This window comes from Talpa occidentalis, unplaced genomic scaffold (genome assembly GCF_014898055.3).
Source record: "Talpa occidentalis isolate TD23 unplaced genomic scaffold, MPIMG_talOcc4v2.1 talOcc4.14, whole genome shotgun sequence".
Taxonomy (NCBI): Eukaryota; Metazoa; Chordata; class Mammalia; order Eulipotyphla; family Talpidae; genus Talpa; species Talpa occidentalis.
The window spans coordinates 32,846,300-32,870,865 of record NW_023601433.1 but is presented as its reverse complement, the minus strand read 5'-3'; the positions used below and the strand labels follow the sequence as shown (position 1 = coordinate 32,870,865).

The following is a 24,566-nucleotide window of genomic DNA, read 5'->3' as shown; positions in this document are numbered from 1 at the left end:
GATTTTTGGTTCAAACCAATGACATTTCAAATTTACAAAAACTAACATGCTATGCTGAAATCTACAAGAATAAAAATCCATATTTTAAGTAGATAAGATTATGCATAAAAATGAAGTACAATCACTTTCAAGTTTGAAAGGGTATTTCAGGATAGAAGAAAATATCAGAATGTATGGTAAATGGCATACAATTTAATTAGGGCTTCTTAAAATATAACATATAGAAAAGAAAACTTCAGAGTTAAAGTGGTATCTCTGGAATCCTTACAATGAAAAACTGATGAATTACTGAAATTATAATTTTCTGAACTGAATAGGACATGACAAATATCTTCTAATCTCTTAAGTACATAGATGAGAAATGTGAGATGGAGGGAAGAGGGAGAATTAGAAGTCATGATTGACTGAGTTACTTTCAACATCTCTTTATCAGAGTAGTTCATAACTTGATTGAGAATGGGAAGACTAATATCATCATTAGTGAATAATCGCAATGGAAGTAATGAACAACACATGTGGAAAAGGAGTCAGAAATTATGGAAATAAACAGAAAGGAGAATCTGCCTCTTGGTTCCCTCATAACTTCCTAATTTCCTCATTAGTTATGTGTGGCATGGTGTCAGACCATATTCAAAAGCAATATATTGCTGAATGGTATTAAAGAGTGCAAGTAAGAAAAGCACTCTTTTACTACAGTTTCTCTTTCATTAATGGTACATGGATATACAGTTCAGCCCAGTATTTCACTTCCTAATCAACTTCCTCTATTCTATTCTCCAAAGTCATTAAAATTTCATAAAGAAAAAATGGGGGGGGGAAATTTAGCAGATTAGGAATGTTACCCAGGAATGCTGTTGCTTGTCCAAAAGGAATGTTCCTTTTTGATCCTGCCACTCTACTAGAATTGCTTTCCCACCAATCCTAAATATTTTCCTATTGCCAAATATTATACTGGTCTTTATAAAGAATCTGAGACTATCAATCATGCCTTCCTTCTTACTCACTTCACTTCTATAAATTAATAATCTCCCCATTTCTTTTTCTCTAGTGCTTCCTTTAGAATTGGGGGTGGGAGGCATATGGTGGCAAATCTGTAGTAACTCCAAGATTGCCCTTTGCCTTCTGTCTTCTGCATATATACCAGAAGAGTTCATTAATTTTTACATTTTCAACCTCTCATCTCCATACTAACTACATGCAAGTTTTTTTTCCCTCATCAAAGTTTTGCTTCATACATGCTTAGCTATCATTAATGTTTGGTTACCCTCACCTTATCCTTCCAATAAATATCACTTTCCTTCCTTGCAATTTACCTAAGTGTGGTGACATCTTTGAATCTTTTTTTCTAATTCTGTTGTTCTTAAACTTGATGTACACAAGAGGGATTGTTGCAAAATAGGTTTCTGGACCACACCACCATAATTTCCAATTCAGTAGATCTGAAGCAGGACCTGAGAATTCCCATTTCTTAGCAGTTTCCAAGTGATGCTGAGGCTGCTGCTCCAGACACCACATTTTGAGAATCATAGTCTAATTTCTAGCCTAAATATGGTACAAAATACATTGTCTCAACATTTTACTGTTTCTTTTCCTTTATCCCATTAGCACCTCAGTTGAGGCTCTTCTTACCTCATAATGAGGACATTTTGATAATTTAGCAACTGGTTCACCTACCTGGTTCCATTCTCCCTCGACATAGTAATACCACATTCTCTTACCTGGCATTTGCTCATCATTTACTTTCATGCTAAAAAACTCATGATTCTTATGCGGAACATAAAACATTTTAAATCCTCTTAATTGATACATAGGTCTTCAGTAGACAGTAAAATGTGGTTACCATGTTATTTGTCCTGCACACTGAAAAGGTATGCTATGAAGATTAAATAAGATACACTGGATTCTTGTGCACATTCTATAAAGTCACTGCAAACAAAATATTAGGGAATATTGAACCACTGCTCCTAGGGGAAATACAGAGTTATGTTCTTTTGAATATTCCACCACAAAAGTTTCTTCAACAGATCAATACATTTTCTTGTTTTATGTGTATTTCTGTTTAAAGCACGTTATTTAATATACATCTCTAATTTATTAAAATTGAATTCATTCCGATGTCACTATAATTCATGCCTGAACAAATCTAACATTGCATCATTTTTAAAAAGCACATCTGTCTTATTGCATGTCAGATCGCAAGACAGCAGTGTAGCACTACACTGAGGAGTAGTTTAAACACAAAGTCACCAACAAATAGCACAAAAAGGTAAAAAAAAATAGAACTAAATATACTGCAAAAAGGACTTGTGTTAACAGTATAAACTGACATAGAAAGGCACCTATTCTACCTCAACTGGGAAAATATACATAAGGGCAACTTAAACTTTTCACCACTTTAAACATATGCAAATATCAACAAATACCATGTTGAGTATTGATTAGGAGACTACAAATAAATTTTAGCTACTCAGGAAATTTACATAGTTTAAAGAATACACAAATGATCAGCATGAACTATATTATGAAAGCAACTTCTGGAACCAGAGTATTGCCAGATATAAAAGCAATCATGACAAAAATAACAGATCATTTTGAGTGCCTACTCTATGACAACAGCTCCTCTCAGCAGTTTACATAAATGATTGCATTTAAGTTTCATTGAAATCCTATAGACAGACATTAATTTTACAAATAAGGAAGCTAAAGCACAGACTAAAATACTTTGTTTAGGTTCCCCAGTTAAAAGTGGAATAAATGGTAATTATGGCAGGCAAAGTGGCCCAACATCTACATTCTCAACCAAGATAGTATGAATATTAGGCAATTTTCTACCACTCTGCAATAATCAACCTCTACTATGGTCAGTAAGATCTCCCTCATGTTAACCCATTCATCAAACATGTTCTGAGCTCCCCAAAGATGTCAAGTACTGTGTTAGATACTGGAGGAACAAATACAATAAGGATAGTCTTTACTTTAATTAGCTTAACTATCTACAAATCATGTATAATATAACATATACTAAATACCTTGGCAGAATCACCCTTTCAACAGAGCTTGTCAACAATGTTGTCTAGCACAAATGAGTCATACACCATTTAGCACTTTTTAGAGCAAAGATATAATTTCATTTCACCTGCAAGTCCAATAGCCACAGAGAAATACAAAAACAATATGCGGTGTCTAATTCTTTCTTCATATTCTTGTCTTAAATTGGAACTGCTTTACATATGCTGTTTTTATTTTTAAAACTGATGGAATAGCTTCTACTTTTTCTCTACTCCTAAAGCTAAAAATCAATAAATTGTTCTCTGAGCTAGTGGGAGTTTCCATAAACTGAAAATGTACTTTTCCAGAAAAATTACATTTTCTCTTTAATATATTACAGTACATATCTTGCCAAGATGCTCCCTATTTTCAATGTCACAAGCAAGGGTATCTTTGCATCCCTTCTCTTCTTAACCACCTCTTCACTTTGCCCTTCCCCAGGTGCATGGGATCAAAATGTTTATTAAGAACCCAAGATTGAAAAATGATGTAAAAAATATAAAATATATATAGAAAATAAAATATTTAAAAATAAATAAGAACCCGGGCCTCCCCGGTGGCGCAGTGGTTGAGCGCTGGGTTGCGAAGCTGCCCGCGGCCTCTGCAGCGCCGGTTTGATCCCCGGCTGCTCCCCGGCCACCAGAGGAGGGTCCCACATGGCGCGCAGACCTCTCCTGCCGCCCGCTGCTCCCCTCAGCAGTGTACTTCGGCCCTTCTGCCTGCTCTGCTCCCCGCTCTGGCTCTGGTGAATTCTCTCACCCTCCCGCGCTTCTGACTGTACCCAGTGCATGTATAAACAAAACAAACAAACAAACAAACAAATAAATAAATAAAACATGCCTCTATTAAAAAAAAAAAAATTTTTTTAAAAAATAAATAAATAAATAAGAACCCAAGATTCATAAAACTCTGAGATTAACTTTAAGGATGATTACCCATGTTTTCTGATCCCAGCTATTTCCCTCACTTGTTCCACCACCTGCATTTTTCTTTCTCTGATTGATAAATATCAAGATAAATATCATATTGTTTACTTGTCCCATGAATTTTTTGTTGGTTTAAAATTACTTTGTAAATTTATATCACCTTTTGCATTAGAGTTCAGTAGAAATTTGCATTAAAAATTTCCCCCCAACCCTTTGCTATGTCTAGTAAATCCTAGCAAATACAAGCAGCTTGCTGTTTTTATGAGAGTCCTTCATTATTGCTTCAGAGTTATAATCACCCACACCTATCTTTTGACCTGACCAATGGTTTTTTCACTATTCAAACTTTTCTTTAAAAAAAAAAAAAAAAAGATTTATTTATTTATTTACAAAAGCACTGGGTACAGTCAGAAGTGCAGGGGGGCGAGAGAATTCACCAGAGCCAGAGCGGGGAACAGAACAGGCAGACTGATGAAATACACTGCTGAGGGGAGCAGCGGGCACAGCAGGAGAGGTCTGCGCGCCATGTGGGACACTCGCCAGTGTCCAGGGATTGAACCAGCGCTGCAGAGGCTGCAGGCAGCTTCGCAGCCCAGCGCTCAACTTCTGCGCCACCAGAGAGGCCCTATTTAAACTTTTCTGTGGCAGGATACATGTAAGTAATCCACCATCAACTAGGCTACCTCATATTTCTCACATCTGCTTCTTTAATTTGTTCCTAATAAAAGATGTTTCTGAAAAATAACAATAAATTGTGCCGAGTGGTAAATATATCAAGAGCACTGTACCAGACACTTTAATGCAAGTGAACAAGAATATTCAATGCTTCAAATAAGTTTACAATTGATTTGGGCAATAAGGGAACTTAGGGATAAGGTCTGACTAAGTTTCTAGAAGAAGAATTTGAAGCTGAATTTCAGAAGAGGTTAAAGTGGACTGAGATATATTTCGCCACTTATCTCAAAGCATATATCTTTTTCAGATTTACATATCAACTGTACAAATTAAGGGGTAAGAGTGCTACCACTGGTTAATTTCTTTCTATTATCTAACACATTTTAAAAAACATGGTTACTCATAATAAATATAGTAGTTTGTAGAGACCCAAAATCCAGTTGCCTGACAGTACACTTAGCCAAAACCACTACTTGTAAGGATCAAGTTTTATTCTACATATTTTAGAGAGCACATTCTTGGATCACATCACTTGGAATTAGTACGGTTTAAAGAAGGTAGTTATATTTTATTTTTTTAAATGATCATTTCGTTGATTTATTCTTGTATTTCATAATGAGTTAACTTTTTTTTTTTTAAAGATTTATTTATCTATACAAGCACTGGGTACAGTCAGAAGTGTGGGAGGATGAGAGAATTCACTAGAACCAGAGCGGGGAACAGAACAGGCAGACTGACGAAATACACTGCTGAGGGGAGAAGTGGACATGGCAGGAGAGGACTGCGCACCCTCCCCAGTGGCCAGGGATCGAACCAGCGCTGCAGAGGCTGTGGGCAGCTTTGCAGCTCAGTGCTCAACTGCTGCACCACCAAGGGAGGCCTGGTAGTTATATTTTAAATGTTCTTAATCCCATAGGGTTATCTATAAAAGAAATGAAGGAGTATTAATAGCTCTTTTTTTTTTTTTTTTACCTGTGAGTGCCTATTATATTTGCTTTAAACATTGGACTCACTAGCAATACCACAGCTTTCAACCCCTTTCAGTTGAGAAAATGCTTTACTAGCCATGGGATTTTTTTTTTTCCTCTAAATACAGAGCTCTCAGAATATTTAACTACAGGGAAAGAATAAAACTCAAAATTCACTCAATAAATTACATGTGTTCAAGGGGAGAGAACAAGTGGTAAACTCACACTGAAGAAAAACTTAGAGAGTGTGTTCCAATTCTGCTTCATGATTCTGACTAAACAGCCCTGGAAATCTCCATTAAGAAAGCAGGAAGTCTCAGAGGGACCAGAAAACCTCTTCTGATAACCACTCATACAGAACACAGCTGGTTTAAAACTTTCATTCCTTCTAGAGTGGTAAGTTACAGAGATACAGAACTGCCATCTAGTGACTAAGAAGAAAAAGGCAAGGTGTTTTACATGAAAAATAAAAATTTTAGTTCTTTTAAAAGAGTAATGAAGCACTAACATTAGTAAAATTGGAAAATTTATTTAGAATACCAAAGGCAGATTAAAACTTACAATGTGTAATTAAACTAATGATAGTCTCCATGACACTAAAACCTGTCTTGACATCTGACTACAGCATAGTTTAAATACAGCAGAATACCTTTAAAAGTAAACTTTTCATTCATATATCTCATAATTTTGGTATGAGATGGTATTAAATAGCAATATGGTGATTTACTACCAACATAAAAGCACAATTTTTATTATAGGTTTCATTAACATATGCCCTGTATATGAAAATTTCAAATATTATCTTACATCACAATTTAGTCACATATAAAAAAGGGCTTAAAGATAATGAGAGGGCACAAATATTTTGAGGGCACTATCTTCTTAATTAATAATGACTTCAAGGCCTCCATGGTGGCATAAGGGGTTAGGATGCAACCTATGAAGCTGTATGCTGCCACTGCAGCACAAGTTCGATCCCCAGCCAGGAAGCTACCCACATGGCACAGCAGACCTCTCCTGACTTGCCTGCTGCTCCCCTCAGCAGTGTATTTTAGTCAATCTGCCTGTTCTGCTCCCCACTCTGTCTCTGGTGAGTCCTCTCACCCCCCACACCTCTGGCCTGTACCCCATTTCTTGTATGCATAAATAAATAAATCTTTTTAAAAAATAATGACTTTACCTTGCTTTCATTTCATTCACTAATATCTACTCACACAGATAATTTAAATAACCTGCAGCTGAGTCCACCTTGTCTCTCCAAGAGACGCAATCTGATGTAGCACTGTATCTGACAGAAAGAAACTAGGAAAACCTGTTTCATGACACAATTCATGAAAGAATAATTATACTTAGTCAATCTAGCTGTGATTTTGAAAAGCATCAGTGTTTTGTCTAACAACAAAGTTATGGATACAAAGTTCTTGACCAACTTTATATCCTTAGTCCCCTTCAGCTGTTGTATAACTTTCATACACAATGTTAAGTTTGCTTTTTTTAAGAGGGAAATTGGTTGATATTTGGAAAAGTTCTCAAAAACCATCATTATTTTTTAAATTTTACTAAGTAAAACACTATGTTCCAGATAAGCTAGTATGTTTCACACACTAACCAGAACAGACCAGAACCTAGACCCTAGGTAAGAGTCTTCTCATTTTGTTAATAAACCACACTTGAGGAACAGATATACTCTTCTCACTGGAAATTTCTAATACTAAAACATTTTCAAAAATGTTTGGATAATGTATAAATAAGTTAAACAAATATTTTTATATCCAAAATAGCAATACTATGCACAGCTACTATTCCATATAAATGTTCCCTTTATTGTAGTTTTTTAATAGTAAATCCATTTTTGTACAAGAAAAAAAGACGAAGTTTGACTACTTAGGGAATAGGAAAGAAAACTTGCTGTGAAAATTAAATAGACACCAATGTTTCATCCACCAAAGCATCTTAAGATAGGATGTGATTTTAGAAAAACTCCAAAGACCTTTTTTTTTTTTTTTTCAATTGTATCCACATGACTGTTACTTTGGCCAGGAACATCTCCATGTAATATCTGGAGTGAGAGGCCATTATGTCCTGCTGCAACCAACAGCTGCTATGCCCAACTGTTTAGTTTCAAATAGAATGATGCAGCTTCTGAAAAGCTATTCCACTTCAAGATTGGTTTACTTTGAAAGAAAGTCTAAATGAAAGAAACCATCCCCTTATACCATCCCCTTATTCCTGACAGGATTCCCCTGCAGACTTAGGGAAAAGGGGCAGCATATGTAACTGGACAGATGGGAACATAAATCAGAGTCTGCCACAGTTTTTAGACAAATAAGAAACATGTTCCACCTCCTAAGATCTTACCTGCTGAACAGCATCTGAACATTTTTTTGGAGTTTCCAAAACAGCAGATTGAGATTCTGGGTTGAAAAGGAAGAAGACAGTCAATATCTTAAAGAAGTTTTCCTATTTCCTAGATCAGAAAATAAAACTAACTAAAGTATGTTTTTAACCAGAAGTACCAAAGTTATCTGATTTGCTTTCCAATTATACTTCTGTATTATGAAGACAAGACTCTTTTCAGTATATACAACACATATAATGAATAACACTCATGTCAGTTATTTTATGAGCAGGATAGTCTAATGCCCTTTCCTTACACATTGATCATGATTATTCTTCTCAATTGTTATTTTCCATTTTGTGTCATATAGCTAATATACACATAGCTAACGACTGTAAAATGATATGTTAGCTCACTTATCTTGAAAGCTAGGATCTTGAATGTCCTAGTTAACTATTGCCCATTTACCTTTTGATTCCAATGTGAGATAGTGAATACTATTACCAAGAGGTACTGAGTAATAGAGGATTGAAGGAATCTTGCTCCTTTAGTCTGTCATTTGAAAGTCTATAAAGCTGCAAATTCATACTAGAAAACCTAAAGAATAACCAAGTCCAGGAATTTTAATTTAGGAGGCACTTTCTTCCAAGAGAAGTTTGCATGGTAATTTAAAACAAAAATAAAAAGAACTTCAGGAATCCCAATGCTTCATGGGTGTAGGGTAAATGATTATCAGACTTATCTGCCCTCCCGCCATTAGGACTGATGAGGGATCCCTGCGGTCCTGAATACATGCCTGATGGCGGGCACCTGGAGTAGGCTGTGGGCATACATAGGTGGGTACACCTGGGCTGAGATGGGGCCTATAAGGGACGCTAGCAGAACGGAACCACTGGAAGGAGAACAAGCGAGTGTCTGAAAGAGAACCAGCAAAGAAACAGAGGCCAAAAGAGAACACCAGAGAGCCCAGGAAGAGTGAAGATTTGCTGGGGGCTGGAAGGTCTGCCAGCCATGTACCTGGTAAACTCAATAAAAGCCTGAAAAGGCCACCGAGTGCTCCAGGACCCTCCTTTACCCGTCTGCTCGGATCATAGAGATCCTGCTCTGTGCCTTCCTGGCCCTACAATGACTCAGTCTGAAAACCACACATCTTCTCCATCCTCTGAATTTCACAGTTGAGGATACTAAGGCCTATGGCACAAGAATTTGGGACAAGTTGAAGCCTAGAATTTGTCTCCTGTCACATTGCACCACTCAGCTGGCATGAGGTCAGACACTGAACAAGATATAGCAGTTGCTCTAGAAAATGTTTAAACATTCCTAATTTGTTGACGTACGTTAAAACATATAAAAATCTAAAGGTATTTATATTTAAATTGGATAGCATATTATAAAATTACACTGAAAGTTTTCCATTCACTTAGATTACAGCAGTATCTACATGGGCCCATGACCTTTCATCTGCTTACACATATCTTACTCTCTTTACTCCCTTTCCTCACATGCTCTCTATGCCTCAATTTTACTTCCTTCTAATAGGCTCCCAGACACGATCATTCCACAGGCTTTCTGCACCAGTATATCTGCATGCTCCCTTTATGCCTACTTCCTTCATTCTTCCACTCCTTCCCCAAGACTTAGTCTAAGTTTCCCTGACTCAGTTTAAGGTAGCAACTCCACCCAATACCTACCACTCCCTAATCCCTAGCTCTTACTTTCTTTACAACGTAGATCACCACATCATATACTACATAATTCAATTGTTTGTCTATCTTTATTATCTCTCTTTCCTCACTAAGACAAAAGCTTTGTGGAGAAATATTTTTGAAGGTTTTTGTTCTTATTGTAACCCCAGCATCGAGAATAGTGCCTGACACACAGTACATACTTAAAATATTTCTTGGGGAGGAGCAATCAAAAGAATGAACAAAGTAAGAAGTGGGTGCCATCATGAAGGTTAGATGTTTATGTGAAGGGAAAGGAGGAGTGAGGTTTTTATAAGGGATAATATAGATACCAATTTGCCTTTAGCTACTTTCCACACCTTAGTTACAAAAATATATTGCAAACAAAAATCACTGAAAATAATGTGAAACAGTCACTTACCAATAGATTTTATTATGGCAATAGAATATCAATGAGTGGTCTTAAAATGCAACCATTGTCTCAGACAAATACCATATTTTATTGAGTTAATCAAAAATTCTCTTATACTGACATATCTCTACCAAATTGTGAATAAATATTTGTAACATCAACCCAGCCAACAGTTAATATTAAAGCAAATCCAAACTCCAGAATACTTTCGTATGTATTGTTTTTAGTTACCACCAAATCCTCCCAAACATAAGAGATGCAAGATAGGGTTCTGGGACTTTCTACAGATGGAGAAAAGTTTCTCTTACTCTCAGTGCAGGAAGAGACCAAAGGATCACTTCTGAGAGAAAACTAATGGTTTTGTTTTGTTTTGCTTTTACATTAAGTGAATTCAATGTTTCCTAGTTTGACCATGGTACCTGTCTCTAAAAGCAAGATTTTGGGCTCTGAGGATATATAAAAATGCCTGTGCTTACCAGGCATAAACAACAAAAGTTCTAAAAACCTATACCTAACTTTCACCTTTCCTCTACTTCAGTGAGTAATTGAATTGAATTCTTTCTCACATCAAAATCTTTTTCAGATCAAAATCTGAAAGATCTTGATCTTTCAAAATTTTGAAAGATCAAAAACTTTTGATCTTTCTCACATCAAAATCTCCCCTGGTGGTGCAGGCGGTTGAGCAACGCTCTGTTAAGCTGTCTGCAACCGCAGCAGCACTGGTTCGATCCTGGCCTGCCGGCAAGGGTCCCACATGGTGCGGGAGCCCTCTCCTATCGTGCCTGCTGCTCCCCTCAGCAGTGTATTTTGTCAGTCTGCCTGTTCTGTTTCCCACTCCGTCTCTGGTGAATCCTCTCACCCTCCCACACATCTGGCCTTGTATATATACAAGAACTTTGTCCCCTGGTTCTTGTATAAAATAAATAAATCTTTAAAAAAAAACTTTTTCATTATACTTCTTATTTCTTTGAACATTCTGATATACCTAAGAGAAAATCATATAACAAAATACTATTCAAAATAAGCTTAGATGTAGAAGTTCTAGAAAGTCAAGATTTGAACTTGAAAGAAATGTACAGAATAACTTTACTACAAAATATGATGACAAATAAGAGGGAAAATAAATGATAAGAAGAAAAATGATAAATAATAAAAGTAAGAAAAATTTAAAAAGAAAGTTAGAAAAGTAGGATAGTGAGGATAAAGAGTAGAGAAGTCTGAGGAAAAACAAAAAGTGATATGACAGAAGACAACACACTCATTGTATGTTATAAATAAGCTGGCTTCTGTGTGACAGCTGAAGACTAGAGTCATTGAGCATGGGTATTCGAGAAATCCACCTAGTTCAAACTAGGTGGATTAAAAGACCACACCTCACACAAACTCTACTGGCACTTATAACCAACACACTCTTACCTCAGGATATTAGGGTTCTTTCAGGAATTGCCTTCTACTCTTCTCTGTAACTCACAAACGGTTCCCATTAAATTTTCATCAACTAGGATAGTTGTTTTAAAAGAGTAACCCAGTCAGAGCATTCTTGAGGGTACATTTAAAATTGCTCAGTCCTTTACATACTCTTCTTAATAATTAAGAAACTAGATTGTTTTTTTAAAAAATACATTCCTATCAAGAAACACAGGTGAAAGTACATTTCTGACAAAACTTAGTGTTTAACTTTTCACAAAATTCTGAGCATAGCTAAACCTCTGGATAAACCCTAAAAATATTTCAGAAATGAATTCTGTATTTTCACAAAATAAGCTTATGTTATAAGACAAAATAAACTTGGAGAGTTTTACATTTGTTTAGAGAAAATGTTAATTAAATGAGTAGGAGGTGCCTTTCAACTAAGAATGGGAAATAAATTAAATCACTCCTTTACACAAAATATGCCTTCTAATGATAAATAAGATGTCTCTAAACAGTTTACATTTTAAGTAAAAAACACCCTCATAAGACTATTAAGTAGTAGCTTCATTAGTGGCATGCATCAATTTGATTAAAATATAACAAAATTAATTTTAAAAGAATTCACTAATTTTCATTTATTTTTTAAACACCATTATTTTATTTTTTTAAAGATTTATTTATTTATGCAAGCACTGGTGTTCAGGCCAGAGGTACAGAAGGGTGTACCAATTGAAAGACATAGAGCATCTTGTTAGATTAAAAAACAGAATACAACATCCAGTGTCTTCAGGAAATGCATCTCGGCCTCAGATAGAAACTGACTCAGAATAAAAGAGTTGAAATTTATCCTACAAACTAATGGGACCCAAAGAAAAGCATAGAGAGCCATATTCATATCTTATATAAATATGTAAATATGTAACAAGACAAATATGGACACTATATAATAACTGAGGGGACAATACTAGAAGATATAGCACTCATCAATATACAGGCAGCACCAAACAAAGAAGTATCAGAATATTTACAACAATTACTAGCAAAACTGAAAACAGACATTGGAAAAAACACTTCAGTTGAATGGTGACTTCAATACCCTATTTTCACCAATATAAAGATCAAATAGGAAAAAATAAGGACACATCAGCCTTAAACAAAGAATTACACTACATGGAATTAATAGACATATAGGGCACTTCACATCAAAGATAAATCAAAGCAGAATAACATTTAAGTGTACATGGGACATTCTTCAGGATTGACCACTTATTGTCTCAGAAAATAAGTATCAACAAATTCATGATGACTGAAATCATACCAAGCATCTTCTCTGAACAAAATGATATTGAAATACAAATCAATCACAAAAAAAAAATCATTAAAAATAACAGTAATATGTGGAGACTGAAGAATACTGAATGACCACTGGGTTAAGAAGTAAAACAAAAAAACAAATTAAAATATACATTGAGACAAGTGACAATGAAGACACAACATTCTAGAATCTATGGGATATAGCAAAGCAGTACTGAGGTAAATGTATACCAATACAGGTTCACATAAAGAAACAACAAAGAGCTTGGATGAATTATATTACTTTTCACTTAAAATAGCTTGGATAAATTATATTACTTTTCACTTAAAATAACTAGGAAAAGAACAAAACCAAAAGTCAGTAGAAGGAAGGAAATTCTAAAAATTGAGCCTAAATAGTGAAGTAGAAATCAACAAGACCATCCACAATAATAATCAAACTGTTTCAAAAAATAAACAAAATAGACAGACCTCTAGCTGGTTTACAGAGAAAAGAAGAGAGAAAATTAAATTGGATAAGAAAGAAAAGAGGCAAAGTTACAACAAACATCTTAGAAATTCAGATTACCATTAATATTTGTATGCTAGCAGTTCAATAACCTCAGAGGTGAGCCAATTTTTAGAAATATACAATCATCCAATAATGAATCAAGAAGTAGTAGAAAACCTGAAAAGACCAATCACAAAAAGGAAATTGAAACAGTGATCAAAAGGCTCCCAAAATACAAAGTCCCTGACCAAATAGCTTCATAGTGGACTCTACCAAACCTTCAAAAATGAGCAAATATATATTCTGTTAATATATATCCTTCAAAACACATTAATGAGGTGAACATCACCCTAATACAAATAAAAAAAAGAGAAAGATCACTCATACACACACACACACACACACAAATAAAAATTCTCAATGAAATGTTAACAAAATAAATTCAAGAATGCATTAAAAGAATTATACATCATGCCCAAGTGGAATTCATATCAGGCACAAAAGTATGGTTCAACATCTGAAAAGTCAATCAACATAGTTCAGCACATGATAAAAGGAAAAATAATAATTATATGATCCTATAAATAGATAATAAAGAAGCATTAAGAATAAATATGTATTTATGATAAAAACCTTCAAAATACTGGAGATAAATACAATAAATAATCTAATAAAAACACAATACGACAAATCCACAGCTAACATTCTCAATGGTGAAAGACTTTGTAAAATCTGGTATGAAACAAATATGTTCACTTTTACCATTACTCTTCACCATAGTATTTTAAGGTCTAGCCAAGAGAAGGATGAAAAAGGAATCTAACATTGAAAAGAAGTGAAGTTATTATTATTTTCATATGACATGATAATATACACAGAGAAATCTAAAGACTTAAGGGAAATAAAAAACTAACAGAAATAATAAATCAGTTCAGTCAAGTGGCAAGTTATAAAATCAACACTCAAAAATCAGTTGCCTTCCTATATGCAAATAATGAGGTAGATGAGAAAGAAATGAAGAAAACAATCCCATTTCAATTACATCCAAAGGAATTTAAATACTTACAAAGTAAACTTAAAGGAGTTGAAGGAGCTACACAAAGAAAACCGACTTTGTTAAAAGTTAAGACGACACAGAGAAAGGAAAAAAATATTTCTTGCTCATGGATTGGTATAATTAGCATTGTCAAAATGGCCATCCTACCCAAAACAAGGTACAGATACAGTGGAAAACTTGTCAAAGTTTCAAAAACATTCTTCAAAGATATAGAACAAACATTACTGAAATTCATATGGAACCACAAAATACCCTGAATAGCCAAAGAAATCTTGACAAAAAGGAGGAAGAATGATGGCATCATACTCACAATGTCAAACTATATAATAACTAAGGGAACAATACTATATAATAACTAAGGGAACTATAAAGCTACAATAATCAAAGCAGTATGGTGTTGGAACAAAAACAGACACACAGGCCAATGGAATAGAATTAAGAGCCCAGAAATAATTTCACATCTATTTAACAGTTAATCTATTACAAAGGATCCAAGAATATAAACTTGGGCAAGGAAAATCTCTTCAATTATGGTGCTGAGAAAACTGTAAGTCACATTGAAAATAAAATGAGACTAGGCTAATATATCTTATCATACACAAATATCACGAACTTGATACAAGATTTGGATGAAAGCCCTGAAAGCATAAAATACCTACCAAAAAAATCAACAAAATACTCCACAAAAAGAAGTTCGGAATGTCTTTGTGTATTCATCCCCAACAGCAAGGAAAAGAAAACATAGCCAATTGACTACATAAAAACTATCTGCACAGCAAAGGAAACTGTCACTAAAGCAAAAAGACACAATGGGAGAAAATATTTGCATACCATGCATCTGGTAAAGAGCTGATATCAAATGTCTACAAAGAACTCATATAACTCAACAGAGAGAAAATAAATAACCTAAGTAAAAAATAGGTAGAAGAAATAATAGACACATGACCAACAGGCACATGGAAAAATGTTCATCATCACTTATCATCAGGGGAGTGAAATCAAACCACAATGAGATACCACCTCATACCAGTGAGAATGGCCCATGTCAAAAAGACCAGAAACAATAAGACTAACAAGGATGTGGAGAAAAAGGAACCTTCATACACTGTTGGAGGGAATGTAGACTGGCACAGCCCTCATAGAAAACTACATAGAAGTTTTTCAAAATACTAAAAACAGATCTACCATAGGACCCAGAATTACCATGCCTAGGTATCTATCTGAAAAAATACAACACTTCTTCAAAGGGAAACGTGCACACAAGTATCATGGAAGCACTATTTACAATAGCCAAGTAATAGAAACAATCTTAGTGACAAATACAGAAGAGTGAGTTAGGAAGACATAGTATATATGCTCAATGAAATACTACCAAGCTAAGAAAAAAGATAAACTCCTGACATTTACAACAACATGTATGGAGCTTGAGGAAAATTATGCTAAGCCAAATAAGTCAGGAGAAATATAAATACTAGATAGTGTGACTTATATCTGGAATATAAAGAAACCAAATAAAGAAACGGATAAAGTCAAACTAACAACAAATCCTAGAAAGCTGACTATAGAAATGAGTATAGAAGAGGGGGAGGTATGAGAAAAAAATGGCTAGGAGGAGTAATGGATTATGAGGAAGGAGTGTGGGTGTTTTGATGTTGGGTGTGATACAGATACCGTAACATCTGAGGGGGAGATATATAAGTCTAAAACACAAACAACAATGCATACCAATGTTTCCCCAATAAAAATAAATAAACAGATCTATATTTCCTGTTATGTTTACTGTACAGTCCTGCATAACTTTGATTGCTAGGTTGAATTAGAAGATTCAAGAGAATATATGGATTCTGTTCTCATCTGCAAATAAAAGCAGTTTCTCTCTTCAATAAATAAGTAGTCTGACTTATAATTACCTGTCTCATAATGGCAGTTATTTTTAATTATGGCATACTACATCCTTCCACAATGAAGATGGAGTTTAAAATATTTTCATAAATGGGGCCAAGCCTATATTCTGCTTATTTTATTATTCAAATATGGATCTGTCCCTCATTGGCAAAAAAGGATATGTATGCATAGGTTCTAGCTGGTATATTAGAAAATGCAGGCTGATGGTATAAAAAAAAAAACAGCAAAAAAATAATTATTCACAGGAGACACAATTTGCACTAGTACATTTTATCCCTTGGATAAATGAGAAGCTATATCACTATCAAATTCTCCCATATCCCCTGATAGGACTTCTGCATCACCTTAACTTAATATATGATAAGACAATTGGACAAAATCTGGAAATGAGTTGATGATACTGGATTGGCTTTATATCACACAGAATCCCTTTTATTAGGGAGGTGCTCTTTTTGGATATTAGATCTCAGAAATGTTTTACTACTCTGAAAAACTATTTCTTTTAAACTGGATGCAGGAAGTTACATATACTTGTTCTCATTTCCCTTTTTATTTTAAACATGAGAGATGTATTTACAATTACCTTTAAAATCTACAGATCAGTTTTGCTGTATTGTTCCATCCTAAATTCCTTTAATTTTGATCAATTTTCCTTTGTAATCCTTTTGTGCACCTTAGCTATTTGTAAGCTGCTCAAATCTCTCTCTCTTTTTTTTTTTTTTTTTTTTTTGGAGTAAGGGTAGGTTATAATTCTTTAAATCAGCATATAACCACATATTTAGAATTTCTACATGGAGATTTTTACCATGTTTCCAACAGTTCTTTTTCCATATATTTTTCTCTGGGATTTTCTGTGCTAGATTCATCTTTCTAAAAAATCAGTCCCATGTTCATGCTCTTGGCCATTCACATTTTCAAGAAAGAAAAAGGACTTGGTTTCTCAAGGATGCAATAAGAATGAATAAGCCCTATTCACCTCTAGACATCCCACATCTATTTTCTCTGAATTTTAAAATTAAAGTTAGTGCTTGATTTTGTATAAATATATTGAATAACCTTTGAAACCTGGTATTGATTTCCTAAAATGGTACATGGGCTGTTTCAGCACACACACACATACTAAATTCTTTCTCAAATACTTGCATTCATGTGCTAAGTGGATATCTTATTCAATTAGTCACTCAAATATTTAACTATACACTATGCCAAAAGTCTTGAAATGTAGAAAGTTTCCAAGAAAGACATATTTTATACATACATAACAGATGTTATAATACATAATTTAAAAAAATAAAGATATTAATAAAATGGAAGTATAGACCTTTCCATCCAGATATTTCCAGATGTTCCCATGGCAGTCAGGTGTTTCCATCACATAAATCAAGGGGAATGAAGACAGAAAAGAAAACAAGATAAATAGAAAGGCTTCTCTTTGTCAGTGTTTCCACCACCAATATTTGGAGCACATAGATTCTGAATTTCTTTACCAGCTAAACTTATTCTTCCAGAAGGCATTCTGTAGACTTAAAAATATCATTTTTTCACCTTACACTCTTCTATGGAGACAACACTAACTATGTAAAGATGGCAGGATGGAAATAAAGGATTCATAAGAATCTGCAGCCCTCTTCAATTCACTAGTAGAGAGTGGCACTGACGTCTCACCTTGGCCTCCACACTCATTTTATATAAGGCTGGTTCTTTTGTAAATATAGGAATGTGGAAAAAATCCTCTTACAGAAGAGATCATGAAAGATTAAACTGAGAGCCATGATAAAGGCAGAAGAGGCAGCACCAATTATCTGAATTAGTTGGAAACATAAATTAGTAACCAACATTTAGAAAAGTCAGAAAACAAAAAAATAAAGCAAAAAAGTCATCAATGTCCCAAGATGGAACTAAAAGTCTTTCTTCTTCAAAAATTTACTGATCTTACTTTAAATTAAGATTGAAAAATGGGCTAAATGTGGCAAATAACCATAATCCCACTACATAAAATTGTACATGCACTGCAATTTTTATTGTTACTAATAGATGTTATCAAAGTGTGCAACTGATATATATTTTAAAAGCAGTAGGTTCTATGAAAGGTTCTCAATATAATGTTGATAGTCTCACTATTACAACTGACTGCTTGACTAGGAAGGATAATAAAACTGACACAGGGGAACCTGGACCCCCATAGGGAGGTAGTCATAGCAGCCAGAGGTCTTGTGACATTCCATGGAACCCAACCAGTCCCATTCTGAATAGCAGAAGTCTCCTGAATTTCTGTGACACCTTACAGGCCCCACCCAGAATGGTGAGAACCTGGACACCCATTGGGTAGGAAGCCAGTATAGCCAGAGACCTCATGATCTTCCATGGGACCCTGCTGACCCACCCAGACCAGCAGAGATCTCATGACCTCTGTGAGAACCACCAGTATCTGTGAAGACTGGTGAGGCTCTGGATGTTAGGGAGGGTGCCAGGGCAGCCAGATACCACAAGAGGCCCTGTCAGCCTCAGCCCAGGCTGGTAGAAGCCTCACAACCTTCTACAGGACTCTGCCAGCACACACACAAACCTACAAAGACCTGTGATTTCCTATAAATCCCTGCCAGCACCCACACAGTCTTGTTAAAGAGACCCCAAATCCACATAAGGGAGTGAGCCAGAGTGGCCAGATGGCTCAGGACCTACCATGAGAACCCAGCCAGCAGTTTGCTGGGTTCTGTAGCTAAGAAACCTGATAGTGAGGGTGAAGGAGCATGAACAGAGGAAATCCCACATACAATAGCTGGGTTCCAAAGCTAATAATGGGTAGAAGGAAAAGCCCAACAAATGGTAATATGAGTCCCCATGTTATCAAGTTCCCAGAACTCCAAGTCATAAATATATGCAAGGAGGAAGCAGTTATCTATAAAGGTACTCCAACAAGGATAACATCAGACTTCTGAAGAAACACTATGACAGAAGAGAGAATGGAATTGCATGTTCCAAATACTTAAATAGAAAAACTTTCAGCTAAGCATACTCTATCTTGCATGACTCCCCTTCCGATACAAGGGAAGAATAAAGCTTTTTTAGAGATGGAAAAGGTCAAGGAGTTTGCAAACACTAAGCCACTCCTCCAAGTAACTTTATTTTTTTTTTAATAATAAATTTTATTTTTATATTCCCCATACAATTGCAACCCCCCCCATTCTGACCCCAATCCCTCCCCTCCCGCCCCCCACCCCCAAAAAGTGTCTCTGTTCCATAGTTTTTTGTTGATTTTGATTTTCACTTTCTTATAGTTATTCATTTTCCTGGTCCCTTATTTAAGTTTTCTAGATTCCTGCTATGAGTGAGACCATCCGGTAACTTTAAAGGGGGCTTACACATTGAAACCAAAAAGAGAAACATACACAAAGAACTAAATAAGGAAGTTGACAGATCTTAAAAGTTAAGAATAAAATGTCATCAGTGGACTATCACATGTCAATAAACACTTTAAACATAAATGGTCTCAACTCACCAATTAAAAGACAGTATCTAGTTGGATCAATCCAGAATTCAACTTTCTACTATCTCCAGGAGACACAGATAAACTGCAAAGACAAACATAGACTCAAATAAAAGCATTGGAAAACAATCCTTCAAGATAATGGGACTCTAAAGAAGGCAGGAACAACCATCTTATATTAGACAAAACAGATTTCCAATGGAAAAAAAGTAGCAAGAGAAAGGAAAGGATAAAGTGATAAAGTGAATAACACATGAAGATGACATAAGACTCTGGGCCTCCCCGGTGGCACAGCGGTTGAGCACCATGCTGTGAAGCTGTCCACAGTCTCTGCAGTGCCAGTTTGATTCCCTGACAGCCAGGGAGAACCCCACATGGCACAGCAGACCTCTCCTGCCTCGCCCGCTGCTCCCCTCAGCAGTGTCTTCAGTCTGTCTGCCTCTTCTGCACGCCACTCTGGCTCTGGTGAATTCTCTCTCCCTCCCACGCTTCTGAGCTGTACCCCAGTTCTTGTATAAAATAAATAAATCTTAAAAAAAGAAGATATAACACTCATCAATGTACTTGCACCAAATGAAGAAGCACCAAAATACATTAGGCAACTACTATCAAAGTTTGAAAACAAACATTGGGGGAAAAAAACATATTTGTGGTAAGAGACTTCAACAGCAATGGATAGATCAATTATACAGAAAATAAACAGGGATATAATAGCCTTAAATGGAGAATTAGACCTCTAAGACCTCATAAACATACACAGGGCACTGCACCTCCAAAAAGTAAAATATACATTTTTCTCAAGTGCATTGGAATATTCTCCAGAATAGGCCACATTCTGAGACACACAACAGATATCAATAATTTCATGAAGAATGTAATCATACCCAGCATCTTCTAAGACCATAAAGGTATCAAACCAGAAATCAACTGTCAAAAGAAACCAGTGAAATCATTTGACAAATGCAAACTGGACAACACACTGCTGAAAGACCACTGGGTTAATGATGAAAACAAAGAAGAAATTTAAAAAATAAGAAGAGACAAATGAAAATGCACAAGCATCCAAAACTTTGAAGTACAGCGAAAGCAGTACTAAGAGGAAAATAAATAGTACTACGGGGTGACATCAAAAAGCAAAAAAGAGGGCCTCGCCAGTGGCGCAGCAGTTGAGCGCTGGGTTGGGAGGCTGCCTGCTGCCTCTGCAGCGCAGGTTCGATCCCCGGCCACCAGGCGAGGGTCCCACATGGTGCGCAGACCTCTCCTGCTGCACGCTGCTCCCCTCAGCGGTGTACTTCATCAGTCTGTCTGTTCTGCTCCCTGCTCTGGCTCTGGTGAGTTCTCTTGCCCTCCCACGCTTCTGACTGTACCAGTGCTTGTATAAATAAATAAATAAATCTTCAAAAAGCAAAAAAGAGATCAATAAACAATTTTTTCTCTCAACTAGAATAATTAGAAAAACAAGAACAAAAATATCCAAAACACAGTAGAAGAACAGATACATAAATTTTAAAGCAGAAGGAAATGAAACAAAATTAAAAGATCATTAAGCCAAAAACTATTGTTTATTTTTGGAAAATAAACAAATCAGACAAACTTCAGGAAAATAAGGGAGAAATCTCAAATAAATATAATCAAAAATTAAGGCAGATAAATCACAACAGATGTTACAGAAATTCAGAGGACAATTAGAGACCACTATGAATATCTATATCCTCAAAATTAAATAAACTAGAAGACATGGACGAATTCTTAGAATTATATAATCATCTGAGACAGAATAAGGGTGACATACAAACATGAACAAACCAATCACAAGCAATGAAGTTGAAACAGTATTCAAAATTCTCCCAAAAAACAAGAGTCTAGAGTAAGATGACTATAGAAGTGATTTCTGCCAAACTTTCTAAGGACTAGTGCCTATCTTACAAACTCTTCCAAGCAATTGAAAAAGAAGGAGTCATTCCAAAAATGTTTCATGAAGCCAACATTACTTTAACATCAAAACCAAACAAATACAACACAAAAATAGAAAACTAAGACCAATCTCCCTAATAAGCAGATACGAAAATCCTGAATAAAATCCTAGCAAACTGGATCCAGCACTACATTATTTGGGTGTTTTTGTTCTCCTTTGCTTTTTTTAAAATTTTTGCATAGATGTGGGGTGTAGGCCAGAGGTGCAGGGAGTGAGATGATTTACCAGAGACAGAGTGGGGAGCAGATCAGGCAGACTTACTGAAATACACTGCTAAAGGGAGCATCTGGTGAGACAGAAGAGGTCTGCTGCACCATGTGTGTTAGCTCCCTGACCATTGATTGAACTCAGGCCACAGCATTGACTGCACTAAGAATTAACCCCTAAGCCACCAGGGAGGCCCTGAAACCAGCAATATGTTAAAAGAATCATACAAAGTTGGATTCATACCAAGAAAACAAGAATGGCTCAACATCCAAAAATCAATAAACTTAATTTACTACATCAACAAAGAAAGATAAAAACAATATGATCATTATCAAGAGACCTCCCAGGGCTTAAGTCTCAGGGCTTATAAGCTAAAGTCAGGCACTGTGGCATGAGTCCAATCCCCAGCCAGGGAGCTAACCCACATGGTTGCAGCGACCTCTCCTATCTCACCCACTGCTCCCCTCAGCAGTGTATTTCAGAAGATCTGCCTGTACTGTTCCCCACTCTGTCTCTAGTGAATCCTCTCACACACCCCCACCCCACACCTGTGGCCTACACTACGCATAAGTAAATAAATCTTTTAAAAATATGATCATATCAATAGACGCTGAGAAAGCATTTGTTAAGATCCAACATCCATCTATGTTGAAAACCCTCAATAAACTATTGATAAATGTAACATACCTTAAAATAATAAAAGCCATTTACAACAAACCCATAGCTAATATCATTCTCAATGGTAAAAAACTGAAAGATTTTCCACTAAGATCTGGTATAAGACAAAGATGTCCACTTTCACCATTACTACTCCACATAGTATTGGAAATTCTAGCTAGAATAATTAGACAAAAGAGAGATATAAAAAGAATCAAAATTGGGAAAGAAGAAGTAAAGTCATTATTTTCAGATGCCACAATAATGTAGAGAACCCTCACTATTCCACAAAATTAATCAGTTTAGCAAAATCAGTTTAGTATAAAATCAACATACACAGATCAGCGTCCTATACACAATGAGATAAAAGAGCACGAAATTAAGAAAGTGATCCCTTTAACAAATACATCCAAAAAAAATTCAGTATCTAGAAGTAAACTTAACAAAGGAGGTAAAATACATATACAAAGAAAACTACAAGATATTGTCGAAAGAAACTGAAGAAGATACAAATAAATGGAAAAATATTTCCTGCTCATAGACTGGAAGAATCAACATTCTCAACATGGCAATTCAACCCAAAGAAATATACATATTTACCACAATTCTAACAAAAATGCCAATGGCATATTCAAAGAACTAGAGTAAACACTACTGAAATTCATATGGTATCACAAAAGACCCTGAATAGCAAAAGCAATATTGAAAATAGAATGGAAGTATCACACTTCCAGACCTCAAGCTATAATATAAAGCCAAAATATATAAAATAGCCTGGTACTGGACAAAAATAGACATACAGACCAATAGAGTAGAAGAGAGGCAGAGAGAGAGAGAGAGGCAGAAAGAGAGACAGAGAGTCAGTCTATGACAAAGGAGCAAAAACATACACTGCACTAAGGAATTCCGCTTTAACAAATAGTGTTGGGGAAACTGGATAGCTGCATGTAAAAGAATGAAACTAGATCACAATCTCATGCCATACACCAATATCAACTAAAAATTGATGAAAGACTTGTATGAAAATCTGAAACTATAAAATACATAGAAGAAAACATAGACAAAATATTTCATGGCATAAGCTTTGATGCCTTTAGGGATTCATCCCTAACAGCAAGAAAAAGAAAAGAGAACATAAGCAACTGGAATTACATCAAACTTCAAACTTCTGTACAGTGAAGGACACCATAACTAAAACAAAAATACACCCAACTGAATGGGAGAAGATATTTGCATACCATACATTGGCCAAAGGACTGCTATCAAAGACATACAAAGAACTGATTAAAAAAAAACCCAATTTAAAAAATGGGCAAAAGAACTAAACAGACTCCTTTCCAAAGGAGACATTAAAATGGCCAACAGGGTCCTCCCTGGTGGTGCAGCAGGTTGAGCGCAGCGCTGTGAAGCTGTCCACAGCCTCTGCAGCATGAGTTTGATCCCTGGACAGCCAGGCAGAAACCTATGTGGTGTGGCAGACCTCTCCTGCCTCGCCCACTGCTCCCCTCAGCAGCGTATTTCCGTCGTCTGCCTGTTCTGCTTCCTACTCTCTCTGGTGAATTCTCTCACCCTCCCATGCTTCTGACCTGTACCCCAGTTCTTGTATAAATAAATAAATCTTTAAAAAAATAAAATAAAATGGCCAGCAGGCAAATGTAAAAATGTTCACAATCACTTATTAATAGAGAAATAAAAATAAAGACCACAATGAAATACCATCTAAAAGTGACCCATATCGAAAAAAACAAGTGCTGGCCAGGACAAGGAGAATAGGGAATCCTCCTACACTGCTTGTGGGAATGCAAACTGGCTCAGCCCTTATGGAAAGCCATATGTGTGTGTCTCAAAACATTAAACATAGCTGTGCCATTTGACCCAATGATTCGACTCCTAGACATTTATCCAAGGTATTAAAAACACTAATTCAAAAGCAAACTTGCATTCCCATGTTTATTGCAGCACTATTTACTATAGCTAAATTATGGAAGCAACCTTAGTGCCCCAGAACA

General features: G+C 35.7%; 1 protein-coding gene across 2 annotated transcripts in view; it reads right to left on the bottom strand.

Annotated features, from left to right (window-relative positions):
- FMN2 (formin 2) overlaps positions 1 to 24,566 on the bottom strand; it is a 308,497-nt gene that overhangs the window by 207,807 nt on the left and 76,124 nt on the right. For both annotated transcript variants that reach the window (XM_037510275.2, XM_054694909.1), the window contains exon 4: positions 7,976 to 8,031. In XM_037510275.2, the coding sequence (XP_037366172.1) occupies positions 7,976 to 8,031 (56 nt within the window). The remainder of the gene's footprint in view (positions 1 to 7,975; positions 8,032 to 24,566) is intronic.